This window comes from Henckelia pumila, chromosome 2, assembly GCF_033568475.1.
Source record: "Henckelia pumila isolate YLH828 chromosome 2, ASM3356847v2, whole genome shotgun sequence".
Classification (NCBI taxonomy): Eukaryota; Viridiplantae; Streptophyta; class Magnoliopsida; order Lamiales; family Gesneriaceae; genus Henckelia; species Henckelia pumila.
This window is the reverse complement of record NC_133121.1, coordinates 193,158,005-193,177,298: the sequence shown is the minus strand read 5'-3', so window position 1 is coordinate 193,177,298 and position 19,294 is coordinate 193,158,005. Positions and strand designations below refer to the sequence as shown.

The window sequence follows — 19,294 nt, the reverse complement described above, 5'->3', positions numbered from 1 at the left end:
GGACTTTAACTTCTTGTGCTGCCTCTTCTTCTCGCCTGCAGGCGTGGATGGCACAGCTGCTTTGGAGACAGAAGGAGATGACTTGCTGAAGGCTTGAATCAGTGGAACGTGCTCACATGATTCTTCTTCAGAGTCAGACTCTATGATAAGTTGACGCTTGGCAGATTTCTTGGTATGGGCTGGTTTGGCCGCTACCGGGACTGTCGAAAGCGGTTGAGTGACAGCAACAACACTTGCGGTTGAAGGCAGAGTGTCGACCGCAACCTCTTTCTTGTTCAGAAACTTGAAGATTGTAGACTTGTTGAGCCATTTGGTGGGATCCAGAGGCTCAGTCTTGGAGAAGTCTACTCCAAGGACGCTCAAAATGTGGCAAATTTGCAGAGCAAATCCCTCGGATTGCCCTTTTCCCCTGATCATTTCACATAAAGTAGTGAACAATATGTCTGACCAGTTGATGTTGATTTTGGAGGCGATACAAGCCATGTATTGGAATTTCTCCATCGTCACCTTGTCGTACGATCCAGCCTTGGCAAGAAGATTCTTGGCCACGATGTTGGTCAATAGCCTGAATGGAGCTTTAAGAGATGTCTTCTGAGCCGGCAGTTTGATCGGAGCATCAGTGGTTGAGAATTCCTTCAACCAGTATGAGCAGTTACCATCGGGAAGATCCGCGCATTTTGTCAAACCCCTGGAGGGCAGATCAAATGTGCTGGCGAAGAACTTTTGATTGAAGGAGTAGGACTCTGTCCGGATCAAGCATTTGACAGTCCCATGCTCGATTTGAGCGGTTGCAAAGAACTCCTTCAAGACAGGCAGATCGCAGATGGCGCTGCTTCCCAAAAACTTCTTCAGTCCAGAGGCTTCAAGCATGGTGAAGACCTCAGTGATTCCTTCATTGTTTGCCTCAATAACGGAATCAAAGTTGATTGCAAGGCAAGTCTTCTGGATCGACATGATAGCTGTAGATAAGAACTCGAGCAGAGAGTAAGCAAAAGCTTGATAGTAATACGATAGAACTTTTAATGCAATATGAAAGCTTTAGCAACGGTGAAAGGTTGATATACGAGTGTAAAGAAGTATATATAGGAACCTATGGGCCATATGGTGATGTCATGAAAAGTATTTTTGAAATTCAAAAAGTTTTGAAGAGTATAATCACCGCGCCCAATCAATTTCATTTGGTTCAAAGCACAAAGCTGCTAGTACGGAGCCTGTCAGAGACTAGCTAAAGGCGGATGATATGCCAACATTTATGGCAATGTAACAGCTAAGCTATTAACGTCATACTAGCAATCATTCCCCCTAAAAGCATGCATACTAACTTAGATCTACTAAGCCAAGAATATTTTGAAAATATGAAAACTTAGCGTCCGGTAAAGGCTTGGTGAATATGTCTGCTGCTTGCTGATCGGTAGAGATGTATTCCAGCCTGATTTCATTCTTTAAGACATGATCTCGGATAAAGTGATGCCTGACATCAATGTGCTTTGTCCTAGAGTGCATCACTGGATTGTGAGTGATGGCTATGGCACTTGTATTGTCACAGTAGATTGGAGCTTCACTCGACCGGATTTCATAATCATTAAGCTGCTGTTGAATCCAGAGTATTTGAGCACAACAGCTGCCAGCAGCAAGGTATTCTGCTTCGGCGGTCGAGGTAGCAATTGATGTCTGCTTCTTACTTGACCACGAAATTAGTCTATCTCCAAGGATTTGACATGTGCCACTTGTACTTTTGCGATCAATTCTACAACCTGCATAATCTGCATCTGAATAGCCAATAAGATTAAGATTTGAATCTTTGGGATACCAAAGACCCACATTAGTATTTCCTTTAATATATTTAATTATTCGTTTGGCGGCAATGAAATGAGATTGCTTAGGTGCTGCTTGAAATCTAGCACATAAACAAACTGAATACATGATATCCGGTCGACTGGCAGTCAAATAAAGCAATGAGCCAATAAGGCCTCGATACATTGTTACCTCGACCGGGATTCCCCCTTCATCTTTATCAAGCTTGATTGATGTACTCATGGGGGTAGATACAGTTGAGCACTGTTCCATTCCAAACTTCTTTACCAATTCCTTGGCATACTTGGATTGATTGATAAATATTCCAGTTTCAAGTTGCTTCACTTGCAATCCAAGAAAGAAATTTAGCTCGCCCATCATGCTCATTTCAAATTTCTCCTGCATCATCTTAGAGAACTTTGAGCACAACTTGGGGTTAGTTGACCCAAATATAATGTCATCAACATAAATTTGTACTAGTAACACATGATCACCTTTTACAAATTTAAACAAGGTCTTATCGACCGTTCCAATTTGGAAATCATGTTCCAGTAAAAATTTTAGTAATGTATCATACCATGCACGCGGTGCTTGTTTTAATCCATAGAGGGCTTTGTCAAGTTTATAGATATATTGAGGATGAGTAGGATTGACAAAACCTGGTGGTTGTTCAACGTACACCTCTTCTTGAAGTAGACCATTGAGGAATGCAGACTTGACATCCATTTGATAAACTTTAAAGTCCTTGAAAGCTGCATAGGCAAGAAAGATGCGGATTGCTTCTAGTCTTGCAACTGGCGCGAAGGATTCCTCAAAGTCTATGCCTTCTTCTTGTCTGAATCCTTGTGCAACAAGCCGAGCTTTGTTACGCACAACAGTGCCATGTTCATCGAGCTTGTTACGAAACACCCATCTAGTTCCAATCACATTTTGATTTTCCGGTCGAGGAACTAGATGCCAAACATTGTTGCGGGTGAATTGATTCAACTCTTCTTGCATAGCTTCAATCCAGCTGGCATCTGATAGAGCTTCATCTATCTTCTTGGGCTCTACCTGAGATATGAAAGCTGCATGCAAGAATTCATTAATCTTTTGACCACGTGTTTTTCGAGCAGAAGGGTCACCTATGACCAACCCAGGTGGATGATCTTTGTTCCACCTAAAATAATTCCCTAAAGGGTTGTCATCAATTGGTTGACGAACGTCCTCGTTTACTGGATCATCATTGGCAGGAGGATCGTTATCAACCGGTGGATCCTCTTCTGGCCTTGTTTGATCACACACGGTAGAGGGAACTGGATCATCCTTCTTTGGAGGATATGGATCACTGTCACTCTCTTCCTGTAGATTTGTGTTTTCCAGTCTATGACTCAGATCATTTATGCTCCCTTGAGTTTGTTCTGTACAAAGAGTAGATTCATCAAAAACAACATGAATGGTTTCCTCGACCGTTAGTGATCTTTGATTGAACACTCGATAAGCTCTGCTAACGGCTGAGTAACCAATAAAAGTTCCTTCGTCTGCTTTGGCATCGAAGGCTGTCAAATGATTTTTGCCATTGTTGTGGATAAAGCATTTGCACCCAAAAATTTTGAAGTATGAAATATCAGGTTTTGTGTCATTCCATATCTCATATGGAGTTTTGTTAAATCGTTTATTAATCATAGATCTGTTTTGAGTATAGCAAGCTGTGTTAACTGCTTCTGCCCAAAGCCTTTGAGAAACATTTGAATCAGCAATCATAGTTCTGGCTGCTTCTTTTAAAGTACGGTTCCTTCTTTCAGCCACCCCATTTTGCTGTGGGGATCTAGCAGCTGACAACTCATGCTTGATTCCCTGATCATCTAGATAAGTCATAAGAGTGGTGTTTAAAAATTCAGTCCCTCTATCACTCCTGATTCTATCTATCACAGTAGATTGTTCATTTTGCAACCGTTTAAAAAGCTTAATCAGGTGAGGTGCAGTTTGATCTTTTGAAGAGAGAAAGATGACCCAAGTAAATCGAGAAAAGTCATCTATAACAACAAGAGCATATCTCATTCCCCCTATGCTTCTTACTGGTATAGGACCAAATAGGTCCATGTGAAGTAAATCTAAGCATTTGGAAGAAGACATACACCCTTTATTTTTAAAGGTTGCTCTCACCTACTTTCCTAGTTGACAAGCAGGACAAACTTTGTCTTTTATAAAATCTCCTTCAGGCAGACCAGAAACCAAATCATGCTTCATCAAGTTAGAAATGGACTTAAAATTTAGATGATTTAACCGCTTATGCCACAACCAATGTTTATCATGATGAGCAGTAAGACAAGTAGGTGAAGAAATATGTGAGCAAGACCAGTTTACCTTGTAGGTGTTTAGGTCTCTTACACCGGTCATAAGAGTCTCACCTTTGTCATTTTTTATGATGCAAGTGTGTTTGTGAAACTCGACCGAATGATCATTGTCACATAGTTGACTAATACTTATCAAATTATAGCACAGTTTGTCAACAAGCAACACATCTTTAATAATGATGTTACCATGGATAATCTTACCCTTACCCACGGTTTTACCTTTGGAGTTGTCTCCAAAGCTGATCTTTGGTCCTTTGCACAGCACAACTTCTGTTAGAAGTTCTGGATTCCCTGTCATGTGCCGTGAGCAACCACTATCTAAGTACCAGGTAGTGTCCTTGATAGAAGTGGTCTTCTCGCCCGTTTGGACTTTTAGTACCTGCAAAAAGTGAAGAACTTTTGGTACCCATATCTAGTAGGGTCCAGGTCGGATTAGCCCTTTCGGGACCCACACCTGGAACACCCTTACAGGTTTGCCTGTGTGTGTGTCCAGAAATCTGTGCGGTCGATAAGCAGTAAATGTGTGTGCTTGTGAGGTTGCTGTGTGCTGCTTGCCTTTTTGATCTTTATCAGTTAGCCTGTACCTCTTTTGAACTGGCCTGCAATTAAAGTACTGGTAAGGCTTCTCCTTTGACCATCTTCTCTTAGAGTAGTTAGACTCATTCCATGGCCTTTTGAAATTAGATTGGTTTCCCTTTCTTCTTTCATTAGGTTTTGGTTTAATCCAAGTTCCTCTTTGATTAGAGATCTGGGGATCCACATATCCCAGCCCTCTATGCTTAGAGCTTCGTTCGTTAGATACTTTCTGATTTTTGTCAAAGCTGCACTCATCATGTTCATATATCGTGCTGGACCTGACAAATCTTATTTTGTTAAGATTGCCTTTGTCCAGGCTTGACTGAATACAAGATTCCATAGACTGTTCATTTGTTCCAAACACTAGACCGGTTTTGTCATGTGCCGGTCTTTGGATTTCTTGAATCTTGTCAATGGTTACAGAAGATTTATTCCAAGCCTTAATTGTTTCAAGTAGTTTTTTGTTCTCAGTCAAGGTTGCTTGGAACACTCTTTTCAAGGTGTCATTCTCAGTAGCCAGCAGACTTAGCTTGACCTTAAGACCATCAAGCTCTTTTCGCTGCATGCAGCTTGATTCGCTTGACTTATCTTTTAGGTCAACTCTTTCTGCCTTTACCTCCTCGAATTCCTTGGATAATGCTTTGTATTCATTAGCCATTTTGTGTAAAGCAGTAACTAGATCACTGTGAGTAAATTCAGGTGAACCAAAGTAAAATACCTCCTCAGCTTCTTCTTCGATGTCAGCCATAAGGCATTCCACCTTTTCATCATCGCTGTCATCTGAAGAGCTTCCGGTATTGGGTTTGTCAGAGTCAGACTCAGCCCACTTGCTTTTGCTTTCGTCTGCTACTAGAACCCTTTGGTCTCTTCCTTTTCTAAACGTCCTCTTGTCCTCCTTGCCCCTTCTTCTTTCGAAGAATTGCTTCTGATCATTGCTCTTAGGCTTGGTGCAATCTGCAATGAAGTGGCCTGGCTTGCCACAGTTAAAACAAGTAGGACCATCGTCTGTATGGTTCGATTTATGATAATTTTTAAATTTAGAATTGTTTTTACGCATAAATCTACCAAATTTCTTGACAAAGAGTGTCATGGCTTCGTTGCTGATTTGCTCAGCTGATCTCTTTGGAGTTTCCTCGACCGGTGGACGCATCACCGTTGAGGTTAAGGCCTTGGTTGGTTGAGAGGTAGATGGTTCATCTTCTGTCCTCATGTTGAGCTCGAACTCATAGGCTTTGAGATCTGCAAAGAGATCATGCAGTTCAACCTTGCTTAAGTCTTTTGACTCCCTCATGGCCACTGTCTTGATCTCCCATTCTTTGGGCAAAGCTCTCATAACCTTCACAGCAATTTCACGGTTAGTATAAGTTTTTCCTAAAGCAATAAGATCACAAATGATACTACTGAACCGTTCATCAAATTCAGCCATGGTTTCCCCTGGCTTCATTTTGGCATTGTCATATTTTTGAATGGCCATGGTGAGCTTGTTTTCCTTGGTCTGGTCATTTTCTTCACACAGCTGAGTGAGCTTCTCCCAAATCTCCTTTGCTATGGAGCATGACTTGATTTTGCTGAACATGTTCTTGTCCAGTGTTTTGTATAGGATGTCCCGGGCCACATTGTCAAGATTGGCCTTCTTTCTGTCCTCAGTAGTCCACTCAGCTCTTGGTTTCTCAATCATTTGTCCTGCACCAACGGTTAGAGCTGGGTTGACCTTCATGATTTTGATAGGACCGTCTGTTATGACATATAGCATGTCATCGTCCTGTGCTGCAAGATGTGCCTGCATGCGAATTTTCCAGTCATCATAATCTTCTTTAGAAAACATAGGAATTTTGTTGAAAGAAGTCATGATTTTAAAATTTTAGATCAGCAGTTGAGAAAGGAACCCTCTCTGATACCACTTGTTGGGATCGGTTCAGAGGGTAGAGGGGGGGTGAATACACTCTGAAACTTATTTTCTTTCTTTTCAAAATGATCAAGTGAAGTTTAGTTCACTTAATCTGTTTTCTCAACTTCTAAAACGGTTTGAACAACTTAAATAGTGCGGAAATAGTTCAGAGGTTTTAGTGATGCAAAGGCAAGTTATAACACGATGTATGAGCAATATATAAGATAAATATGCAGTAAAGACTAAGGCACGATTTATGGAAGTTCGAAGGCTTAATCCTTCTACGTCTCCCCTTCTTCCACTTAGGAAGGAATTCACTAGAAGACTTTGGTTATTACAACGTCTTGCAATACACCCACTTCAGACTTAGGACTTATCCAATTCCTAATCCGAAACTCCTAGATTTACACAGATAAGATTCTCAGTTCTTATCAGACTGGTGGAAGCTTTCAGAGTAGCTTCAAGTCTCTTCAATAATGAATACAGTCCGGTTGAGCTTCTCAAACTGCAGAGCGGTCGAGAGGCTTGGAAACCCTAGGATGATCCTTGAAGATCATATATGTAAACTGTAGGCGAGGGTTTATTTGAGCAGCAAGTGAATGATCTTGTAAGTGTGCTCAAGTATTGCTAGAGTATATCAGATGAGGACTTCTGATAGTATTCAAGTGATTGAGTTGATTGAGATTTTTCGTGTTGCTTGTCTTTTTGTCACTTCTTGAGCAATCTTCCCTATATATAGGTCAATCAACAACGTCTTTATTTTTGAACGTTCTGATGCTGCATTGAATGCACATTTAATGCTTCATAAATGCATTGATGATTCTGCATGATGATCGTACACTTCTTTAAATGCAGACAACTTCCAGGGTCCAAAACTGGTATAAACGGTCGAATGCTTTATCTGTAGCCATTCTGCGTTTTTGCCATTTTAGTGCAATCTGTTGTCTCGATGCAAGAGTCAACAGATCTTCTGATACGCCGGTTCTGCTTTTGATAAAAGATCTTTCAATGAACGTCTTGTCTCAAGTATTTGTCTTGAGATATCTTGATAGGCAGTTGGCATTCTACCGGTAGATAGATTTATCCTCTGCTGGTTTGAATATCCAGTCGATAGGCTTGTGACTGCAACCGGTCGAGAGACAAAGGCGGTTGACAAGCTTCCGGTAGATAACTTGAAGGGTTTAGACGGTTGCGGTAGGAGTTGTAGTAGATTCCTGAAATATAAAAGATTGGCAGCACATTCCCATACAATGAGTTGTTGTTTGTTATCACCAAAATGTCGGATTCAACAGAATTATACACAATTAATTTATAGTTTATGTAATTATTTTAAGAATAGAGTAATAAATTAATTTATTTAAAAATTATAGGCACACAATTATTTGATTTTATTTTATTTTTATTACTTAGTGTGATTACATTGAATTGTATGGCATGGCGTGAGTTTAGATCGACTCTTATTGTTTATTGTGCGTGATCTCTACAATTATGCTACTTTCCCCAAGTAATGTCTATTGTATTTTCCTCTCTTCAATATTATATTGTTTAGATTCATTTGTAATTGTATATACTCAATCCACATTATCATCCTTATTTATGAAATATCTTACTTATAATATTCCAATATAGCGAATTTAATATATTAATTAAAATGAAGATTGTCTTAATAACTAACTAGTATTTCACCCGTGCGATGCACGGATTATATCTTGTGTATAATATAATTAAATTAGATTAAATGAAAATTTTGAATATAAAATTAAATTGTAAATAAATTTAATTTTACAATAAGTAATAAGAATAACGATAAAAAAGTACTTTTAAAAAGAAACAAAAAACTTTTTAAACAAAAATATGTCGTGCGATGCACGTGAAGTTATTTTATAAAATTAATGATAAAAATGATAAGAATGAATATTTGAACGAATAATCGAAATATGGATTATATATCATATAATTAAAAAAACAAACAAATTATCTTAAAATTTTTGAAATACTTCCTTAAATATGCTCCATATGGGAGATTATGTGATGATTGTTTATGAAAATATGTGAGTTTGGATTTGAGATTGAATTGGGTGGAAAATTTTTTCCAAGAAGATGAGAGGAGTGGTTTGATTAAATATGCTCTACATTTGAGAAGCATGGATTATGGGATTGAATCCAAAACTTAATTATAAAAAAAAAATTTAAAAAAAAAGTTGATTCTGGGGTAATTATATATATTACAATTTTAGTATGAATTCACAAATTATATGTTTGTAATTTAATATGGAATATGTTAAACTTGCTGGTATTTCATTAAAACTAAATTATATATAAAGGTTGATTTAACTAACGAATTATTTTGATTGATTTATTAAATCTTTAATTGATATTGTATATCAATTATCAACAAAGGAAATATACACAAAAATTTGATTGACTGGTCACGATTTCTTGTAATTTTACATTGAATTTTTCAGTTACATGTTTTTTTAATCTTTTATGGAATGTGTCATATTTTTCAGAAACATTTAGAAACTAAAACGTGTATTCATATTAAATATATAATTAAATCAAGAAATTAGATTGATTGATTTATTGATTTTCTAAAGTTGGATTGATATGTTCTATATTTTGAAAACAGAGATTATGAGATTGAATCTCATACTTGTTTGTTTTTCATCATCATGACTATTTTTTGCAACAATAATTAATAGATATTATTCATAAGCTAACAATGTTATAAAGTTTTAAATTTTTTTAATAATAATTATTGCTTTCAGTGTACGGTATTTTAATTTTTGTGTATTATTAAGTTGGTTTGTAAAAGAATGAATTTAACGTAGATGTTTACATTTATGGGATTGAATCCCTTACTTATGTACTTTTCCTTTTTCGAATGGTTTTAATTTTGAAAATTTAACTACGGAAATATTCGAAAAGTTGATTGGCCAAGTTGATTGACATGTAATAAATTATTACAATATTCGTATCAATTTTTAATCTGCATGTTTTTAATCTAATATGAAATATCTCATAATAAATCGAATATAAAATTTGAAATTTAAATTAAATTAAGAAAATTATGTTGATTGATATTGTTTTGAATCTTTAGTTGATACTGTATATTAATAAAAGATATATATTCGAAATTTTGATAAGATTGATCATACTCTATTGTAATTATTGCATGAATTTTCTAATATATTTTTTTAATCTGTTCTAGAAGGTGTCATATTTGCATGTATTTGATTGAAACTAAAGTATTTATGTAGAGTTTTAAATTAAATTAAGAAAATAATTTTATTATAGATGTTTTGAATCTTTAATTAGGAAAATGCTAGAGGTACAACAAATATCGTGTACAGCGATATTTACAACAATAATATCGTGAAATTTTGCTATTTTATCGCGAGATTTTGCATTTAATGTATCGTGAGATTTTGATAAATTAAATTATTGTATTGAATTTTTTGTGTTGTAAGATTTGTTGTACATATTTCGTTGTACCTGTAGCATTACTCATTTAATTAATATGTTCTATATTAAGAAATCAAATATTATGGGATTAAATCCAAAACTTGTGATATTTTCCATCATTATGACTATCTTGTGATAAATAATTATTGTTTTAAGTGTCCAATTTTTAAATTTTTTTATATCATTAATTGTTTATTTGAAGTTGCATTAATTTAACATAGATTTTTATATTTTATAGAGATTATGTAATACCAAAAGTAAAAAGTGAATGTATTAAAAAAATTATAAATCGGCAATTAAACTTTATTAATAAAATTATTCGAACAATACCAACATAAATAAAAATCCTGGAATTATCAAAATGTTTAAACCAATCAAAACTCATTGACGAATGAAACTCCAACCACTACATAAAATTTGAATTTAGCACTCTATATTTTGAAAAATATATTTCAATCTTTTCCCTTCTTGATGGTAGTTTTTAATTTTTTTCTATTATTGTTGAAGAAAACTCATTCATCTACGTTCCTTTCAGAGTATAATCCTTCAAACCATCTTGTGAAATAAGAGTTTTGCTTGTAAATTTTAATTGTATAGAAACCTCACATTACGACGATAAAACCTGTGGGAAAAAATATTTATTAGGTAATGTAGAAAATTCTTCTAGATGTTATACTTAATTTCATGATTAGCACACCTCCACATCTCCAGTTTATGTCATTTTCAGTTTTTAAAATAAATCGAATTCCTGTAACAATTCGAGAATGTTAAAAAATAATATATTAAATTTGAAATAATGACTTTCAAAGAAAAAATATTATACCTAGCTCTCAAAAAAATTTCCAACGTATTTTTTCTACAATTATAGGGTATGTTACCATTTTGATGACAATATATGTTCCATTATTTCCATGAATTTGGTTATCTCACTTGAATTTTGAACAAAACATTTCGATAAGCTATATATTGAAATTCTTTCAACATTTCTGTAGCATCCATACCATTAAATAATATATGCAAGATTTATATTTAATAATCATCTGCAATGAAAAAAATACATTATACTATCAAAAACTTATTTCGTAAACCTGATTTTCGTTTCAGTCTTCAACTCTAAAGATATTTTTCCAAAAAGTTCAGCACACTATCTATCCCACAATAAGAAAACTTCATATTTCCGGTGATGTCAACAACTCTCACTTGTATTTTGAACCTAGTGAAAAAATGTTTCAAATATATGTTTCATTAAATAATCGGTGTAAAATACACAAATTATGATATGTATGTGTGTTCCCTAAAAAATGGAGAAAATGTTATAATAAAATCGAAGATAGATTGAATATAAAAACAAATCACAAAAAGTTTATGTATACCTCAACATCTTAAAATATGCATTTCATCGTGAGATTTTGTTTGTCTTGATATGAAGGTAGATCGTAGAAATGTACTAACCGTAGTTTCAACGCTCAATGTCAATCTAAAAGGTCTAGTTCTCAGATCATTTTAAATAAAGGTATCATTTGCTTTGCAATTGAGTGTTAAATATTTTATTAAAATTTGAAATGTTAAATAATATTTTCTGCTCGTAAATAGTATTTATACAGTAAGTGTCTTCAAACCAATATTGAAAATTCTTAATGTGTTTTGTTAAGTTTTATAATTTTTAATTGTGTCGGAATTGTTTTTTGAATTATAAAGATAAAATTGTCAATATTTTGGAAATCAGATATTGTATATTGATTAAAATATTTGAAAGTATTAAGCATGATTTTATTTTTGAATCTTTAAGAAAGATTTTTTATTTTTTTTTCAAAATCAATGATAATGTATAGAATGTTGAAATCTCGGAGTTGAGATTTATACATATATATATATGGTAAATTAGAAACATTATGTTATCTATATTGACCATTTAAATGTTTATTGATTTCATATTCATACGGAAATTATATATATATATATATATATATATATATATATATATATATAATATTTTTGGTGTAATTTTAATATTTATCAATATTAATTTTTTTCATTTGAAAGATGGACGTTAATTTTAGTTCAAATTGGAAATATTATGTATTTCTCACACAAATATATAAATTTTTTTATACATTTTATTTGATTTGATGTTATTATGTTATGATAGATTACATGACTAAAAGCCCGTTTGATTTCAGTAGACAATAAAGAAAAAATGTTTTTTTAAAAAATTAACTAAAATGTGTTTTATTTAAGCCAAAATAAGTATTTTTTAAAAATTATTTCAGTTTTTACTTTAAAAAGTGTTTTTAAAAGTTAACTTAAAAAAAACACTTATTTTTACTTTAAAAAGTGTTTTTAAAAGTCAACTTAAAAAAATACTTATTTTTAAAAAAATCTACTGAAATCAACGGACCCTAATTAAATAGTGAAAAAATATGAATATGTCGTATAAACATATGCTATATATAAAAAATAGCTTTAAATATCCAAACTTCATTCGGAAATACAAATCAGGATTGATTTCTTAAATTTTAGATGTGTAATTGTCAATTTGAAAATGAAATATTGTGCATGTATATAAATATATGAAAGTATTAAGAGAGATTTTTTTAATCTAAAAAAATGATTTTTAATTTTTTTTGGAAATCAATAATCATATATGGAATATACGAAATCATGGAATTCATTTTTAACATCTTTGGAAATCAATAATCATATATGGAATACATGAAATCATGGAATTTAGATTTATAAATATATGGTAATTAAGCAACATTATTTTATCTATATATCAATCTATATTTATATATACGTGTATATATCATCTATGCATTATTTAAAAATTTATTTTTCACTTAATTATATGTAATTAATTAACATAATACTATTTCCGTTTTTGGCAATATGATTTTGGCGGAATTTTGCCAAAAATGGCAAAAACTCAGTTATTATATATATATAGACTAAATAAAAAATAATTTTCAAAATTTTTAAATTAAAAAATAAAATATTAGATACAATTGTGAGTTAATAGCAAACTAAAAATACATAATTAAATCTATTTAAGAAAAATTAGTATGTAAATAAAACTTCATGTATTAAAATAATTTGTAAGTATTCCGTAATGATTTTTTGAAAGAGTATATTTCCAATAATAAAGAATAAAAATGCCTAATTATTATTATATCAATTAAATTGATATATACGAATTAATTGTTTTAATTTAAGAATAAAATATATTATTATAGAATTAATAATTTTGAATGTTAATAATAATTATTTCGACAAATAATTTTTGAAAATAATTAAAATTTCTAAAATTAAAAAATTATAGTACAAATGTAAATAAGATATTTATTATTAAATTTTTACTAATTTTAATTTCCTAACCCCAAAGTTTAAGTAAAATAATAATTAAAATATATAAAACAATTAAATTTAATAATAATATAAATATGTATGTATTGTAATAATTAAATATTTAATGTTAAATAAAGTTAGTAACGATTACAATATTATTGTTAAATAAATAATATATTATAATGATCAATAATAATAAAAATATGGTGAATAATAATTACAGTAACTATAATCTTAGTTATATTATAAATCAAAATTAGTTATTATTGAATTTGTTGAATTTTTATTATTTAAAATTGAAGTGTATTGTTGGAAATAAATAATTTGTCAATTTTTTTTTTCATTGGTTTTTTTTATTTCTCTAGCCTCGTTTAAATTTGAAAGTTCATCTTCATTTTAAAAAAAATTAAACTGAAATGAACTATTATCATATATATGAAATTTATATTGAAACTCACTATAATCTTTGTGAACGTAATTTATAATTTTAGTGAAATTAATTTATAATCTTAGACAAAAATCATTAGTAGGCATGAATTTGTGTATATATTTTTTTTAATAATTCAAGTTTATAATATTTTTCACATATTATCAGTCGAATCACAAATAATAGAAATGATGGTTTATTATTATACCAATTTATTCACCTTTAACTAACACAATCAACAACATATTATTTGCTACAAAGAAAAATTGTATAAATGCAAAAGTTTTTATTATTCTCATCGGTTATATTTGGATATTAAAATTAATATAGCTTATATCCATATTTTATTAATTGCAGGATGGCCGAAAATGTAGATAATGTGTTGTAATTACAAAATGAACATATTTCGAATAATATCAATGCCGAGAATATGGATTCACTAATACCTCCACGTCGTTTCGATCGTTCTCTATGTGCATTGTATAATGAAGGAATTCACCATCGTGTTCGCCAATGTTTGGCGCACATGGGTTTTTATGGTATATTACAGTGTGGACCAATAAAATATTATGATCATCACTTGCTTACAACCATGGTAGAGAGATGACATCGAGAAACCCACACGTTCCACCTCCCAGTAGGTGAGACCACGATAACCCTACAAGATGTCGCAATGATTTGGGGTTTGAATATCGATGGCATTCCCGTCACCGGTGTAGATACCGCGTACAGTAAAAATGAGTTGCAACAACGCTGTTTATATTGGTTGGGTTTCATGTCCGATGATAATAAAATCAAAGGTGGCCACCTTTCCCTCGGCGCTATACGAAAGCACTGTGTTGATCATATGATTCAGGATGACAGCACAGATGACGCCGTGGCAAAATATTCTCGTTGTGTGGCATTATTGATTATCGGTGGATGTATGTTTTCGGACTCAGAAAGTTCTGTTGTAAAGCTTATTTATTTACCATTTATTCAGGACATCGATAGAGTGAATACATATAACTTGGGTTCGGCTGTATTGGCTTATCTTTACCGAGAGTTATGCAACACATCCATGGAGTCAAAGAACGGTCTATGTGGGCCTCTCCAAATACTTCAGGTACAATTACACTTATATAAAATTAATATATGTTGTGGTTAATTTTTTTTATGGAAAGTTGATATTTTATATCGTTACAGATTTGGGTTTGGTCATAGATTACACTTCTGACTCCGGATAAGGTACAACAAAGTCAATTGGCATCGAAGCAAGTTGCCGATGTGCTTCAGGGACTACCGTTCCCACCTTATGGCGCAAAGTATTTTTCATAAACACTTACTTTTTAATAAGATTCTATTATTTCTTATTAATGTCCTATAATGTCTACTTATTCATATCATAGGTAGAAGCGTGGGTTTTCATGGGTGCACACTGTGCGTCATTCTGTTCGTATAATGAGAAATATGCTTGATAGCATGATAGAGGACAGGTAATTTTTTTCAACATCTATTATTATAAAAATATTTTATAAATCATTTTAAGATAAACATGTTAATATTTTTACTTTAATTTTTTGGCAGTTTAAATGGACTGTATATGTTATGGAGTCACCAGAGTTGTCTATTTACCTAGAGGGAAATAGAAATCTCCTTTGTCGGTCTGCATGTTCGCTGATAAATTTTGATATTGTTGAAATGCATCGACCAGAGATATGTCTTCGACAATTTGGAATGCGTCAGGGTATTCCTCCACCCGCCACGAACTACAACATATTTCATAAATTGACACGTCAAGGGCGACCCAATTACGATTGGGCCTCCTTTCACAAACAATTTGTGGATATGTGGACTGATAGATATAATTTTGTCATGGAAGGGGAATTTATCATATCTGGTACACCTGACACCACATTGGAGTATATTGGTTGGTACCGACGTATTTCTCATATTTTCGTATCTCCGACGCAAATACCTACGACTATGGTTGGATATCATCCCATAGATGGAATATATCGACAATCTTTTGTAACATGTGTTACACTTATTTTTTCTTATTTTATTAAAGTTGAAAAACTAGATGAATGTTAACATGCACATTCTATTATTTTTCTTATCATATAGGAACAACAATATTGGCGACAAGATCATGCATTTATGTCGCAACCTCCAAGATGGACGCAAAATGAGGGTGAGGCTGGAACTTCTACGACAAATAATCCTAGGTGCACACAAAATTATGGGGATCCCAGACCTTCGACAACAAACACTACATTCTATACTCCGCCTATGGTCTCGAGTTTTGGAAGATATGATCATGACTTCCACACCCCATATGTGGTAGTTTTACACAACTCCTACAAAGTGACTTCCAGCCATTTATGCATGACATACGCCCTCGATTAAATATATCACCAATCCAATTTCAAGAATATTCTGATGTACCAATAACTGAGATGACTGTGAGCACGGTTGGTCCCAGCACAACTCCTGCACAACCACAAACAAAGGGAGACGAGGAGGAGAGGTATGGTCGTGGTCACAGAATAATTGTAAGACCTAGATGCGGCAGGGGTGGTCACTGTTATCATCATCATTCAAAATTCTGTATTTTGTTTCCATGTACATATAAAAATATTCATGTTTCCAAAATATCTTGTTTCTATATTTTGGTTTTTTACAGTATACATTTTTTAATACTCATTTACATACAAAAAAGACTATATTTTACATATATACACACCGACTTCATTTTATTTAAAATATCTATTTAAGTTTAGTGCAAATCTTATTCTATTTACATATAAAACAATGTTATAATATAATGGTACTCATTTAAATAAACAATTAATAGATTTCAAAATATTATATTTAAAAGACAATAATACAAAACACTTCAAAACAAAAAAAAAAGTTTCATATGTGCATCAAAAACTATATTTTACATATATACATACGAAACATAAGTTGAGTCAATACAATAATACAACACACTTAAAAACAAAACAAAAACAAATTAAAAGACAAAGAACTTATTCAGAGCATAAATTGAGAATCTGTAGGTTTCATATCCTCAAAATGATCCTGTCAAGTGTCACCTACATGTAATGAGAACAAGAAAAAACATTAAGATATCATGTTAAATTACATGGTGAGGAGTTTTAAATATTAAATTAGTATATCATCGAATTAAAAGATACATAGTATATCGTTATAGATCTCATGTTACCTCCCACGTCTCTCTCTGCCAGAAGATTGATCCATCTCATTTCTAATGCGGGTCGTGGTATCTCTACCAACTCTTCTCCTCTCTCGTCGAACTGGATTGTGTTGTAATTGGAATGTCGGTGCTTCCCAATATTGTTCATCATGTACAGGGTAGAATCTACCATCATAAATGTTCACATATTCGCTAAGTTCGTACCATGGTTGTACAAGCTGTGAAGGATCTAGTCCAAACCATTTTGATGCACATATGACATGTGAACAAGGGATTCCAAATATTTTTGTCTTCCCGCATGTGCAATCACGAGTAGAAATCTTAACAACTTGTATGTGATGTTGACTCCCCGGCCTTGCTCCCGTTGCAACGGATGCTGTCTGATCCCTTTGGTCAAATTGTACAACCCTGTGTTCAATTGACTTTCTCGACCACTTCCAAAATTTTTCACAAGCATAATCAATCCAAGGTTGATGTTTTTCCATCATTTTCTGACTTCGGCTCCTTCTTTGTATGAAATATTGCACGCATCGCTGTAAAGTCAATTCTACTATTGCGGTAATAGGGAGACGTCGAGCACCTTTCAATACACTATTTATACACTCAGACATATTTGTCGTCATGATCCCTCACCTCCATCCACCATCATGAGCAAATGTCCATTTCTCTTTGGGGATGTTAGACAAATAATTGAAAGCAACTACATTTTTTGATTTGATTGCTTCCATCGTGGCATTGAACTTGATTATTTGATGTTGTGCCCCTGCTTCCCAACATAAGTCCTTCAGATGAATGTTTTTGAACCTATTATTGAAATTAGAACACACGTGTCTCAAACAAAAACGATGAACACCATGTGGAGGTTTAAAGTCACGGAGATCTTGCACCGCACTTGTTATACCCGCTTGCCTATCAGATATAAGATACACTCCTCTACAACCTCGTGTCACAAGTCGTGCAACATTTCCTAGGAACCAATGCCAAGACTCGTAAGTTTCTTCATCGACGAGCGCAAACGCTAGAGGCAACACATGTTTATTAGAATCCAAAGTCACGGCAATGAGTAATTTGTGCTTGTATTTCGTGTACAGATGTGTGCCATCAACATTGACTATTCTGCGACAATGCTGGAATCCATCTATACATGGCTTGAAGGCCCAAAATACAAAGTTCAAAACTTTGTGGGAATGCTCGTTTTGGCGAAGGTGCTTCCACTCTACAATAGTTCCTGGATTATACTTGGACAAAGCACCCATATATCTAGGAATCAATGAAACAGAGCTTTCCCATGTACCATATACGATCTCCACTGCAAGTTTCAAACTCTTCCATGCCTTAACATACGATATATCATACCCATATTTTCCTTTGATACTCTCTCGAACATATTTGATCTCATATGCAGGATCACAATGCACAATTCCAAAAAGTGTGTTTGCCACCATATTTATGTCAAGGTTGTGGTGATCTATACCCACTTGACTAGAAATGCATGTATGATCTCCACCATACTTTGTTATCATGAAAAACCCTATATTCTGTTTGAATGATGCATTCGAAGTCCCCAACCACAATTTCCTCCTTCATAAAAATTCTTACACTTGATCTTCCATATTGTTGGAGAACTTTGGACAACAACATATTCACGTCTTGCAATTCGAACAGAAAAATCCTTCACAGATGCTATTAATTCAGCTTTTTTCTTGAAAACCATTTTCACACAAAGTGCAGGCGTTTCAGGGTCGTAAAACTTAGTCCGCGATCTAGTTGATAACCCAAATGAATCTTGAATTTGTTCATCATAAACTGTGTTGAAAAATTGAGGAATTTCGCGCATAACAGGACCATCGCGAGGAATGTTCTGTGCAATTGTTTCCCCACCATAGTTTGGGGCATGCGACGACGTGCCCACGCCTTGATGTGCACTCATGAATAGGGCGTCATCTTCACATAGTGTGTTTTCATGGTCATCTTGTAATACCCCATTTCTAATCTTCTAATCTCGATTCATCAAACAAAATCAATTCACGAAGAGCTGCGAAAAAATCGAATAATTTTTTTTTTTTTAAAGAGGGGCGCGCGGGCGCGCATAGCGTCCTGTCCGAGAAGTGCAGGACGTGCGGGCGCGCCTCCCGGCTGAGCGGGCATGCATAGCCTGCTGAAACCACTCCCAAAAAGACTCCAAAAGTGCAAACTAACACCCGGAAAGGCTCCGACAAGATCCAACTATCAATTCTACAACAACGAGATATTCAAAATAC

The 19,294-nt window shown here is 33.6% G+C and overlaps 1 protein-coding gene across 1 annotated transcript; it reads right to left on the bottom strand.

Moving 5' to 3' along the window:
* Positions 1-17,662: 17,662 nt before the first annotated feature.
* LOC140879281 (uncharacterized) lies at positions 17,663-18,478 on the bottom strand. Its single transcript, XM_073282958.1, has one exon. The coding sequence runs from the start codon at positions 18,476-18,478 to the stop codon at positions 17,663-17,665; it is 816 nt and encodes a 271-aa protein (XP_073139059.1).
* Between the last annotated feature and the right edge of the window lie 816 nt (positions 18,479-19,294).

Bases quoted from the DNA above. Each gene is read 5' to 3' on its own strand.
- LOC140879281 (XM_073282958.1), bottom strand. From the start codon at position 18,478: ATGGTGGCAAACACACTTTTTGGAATTGTGCATTGTGATCCTGCATAT.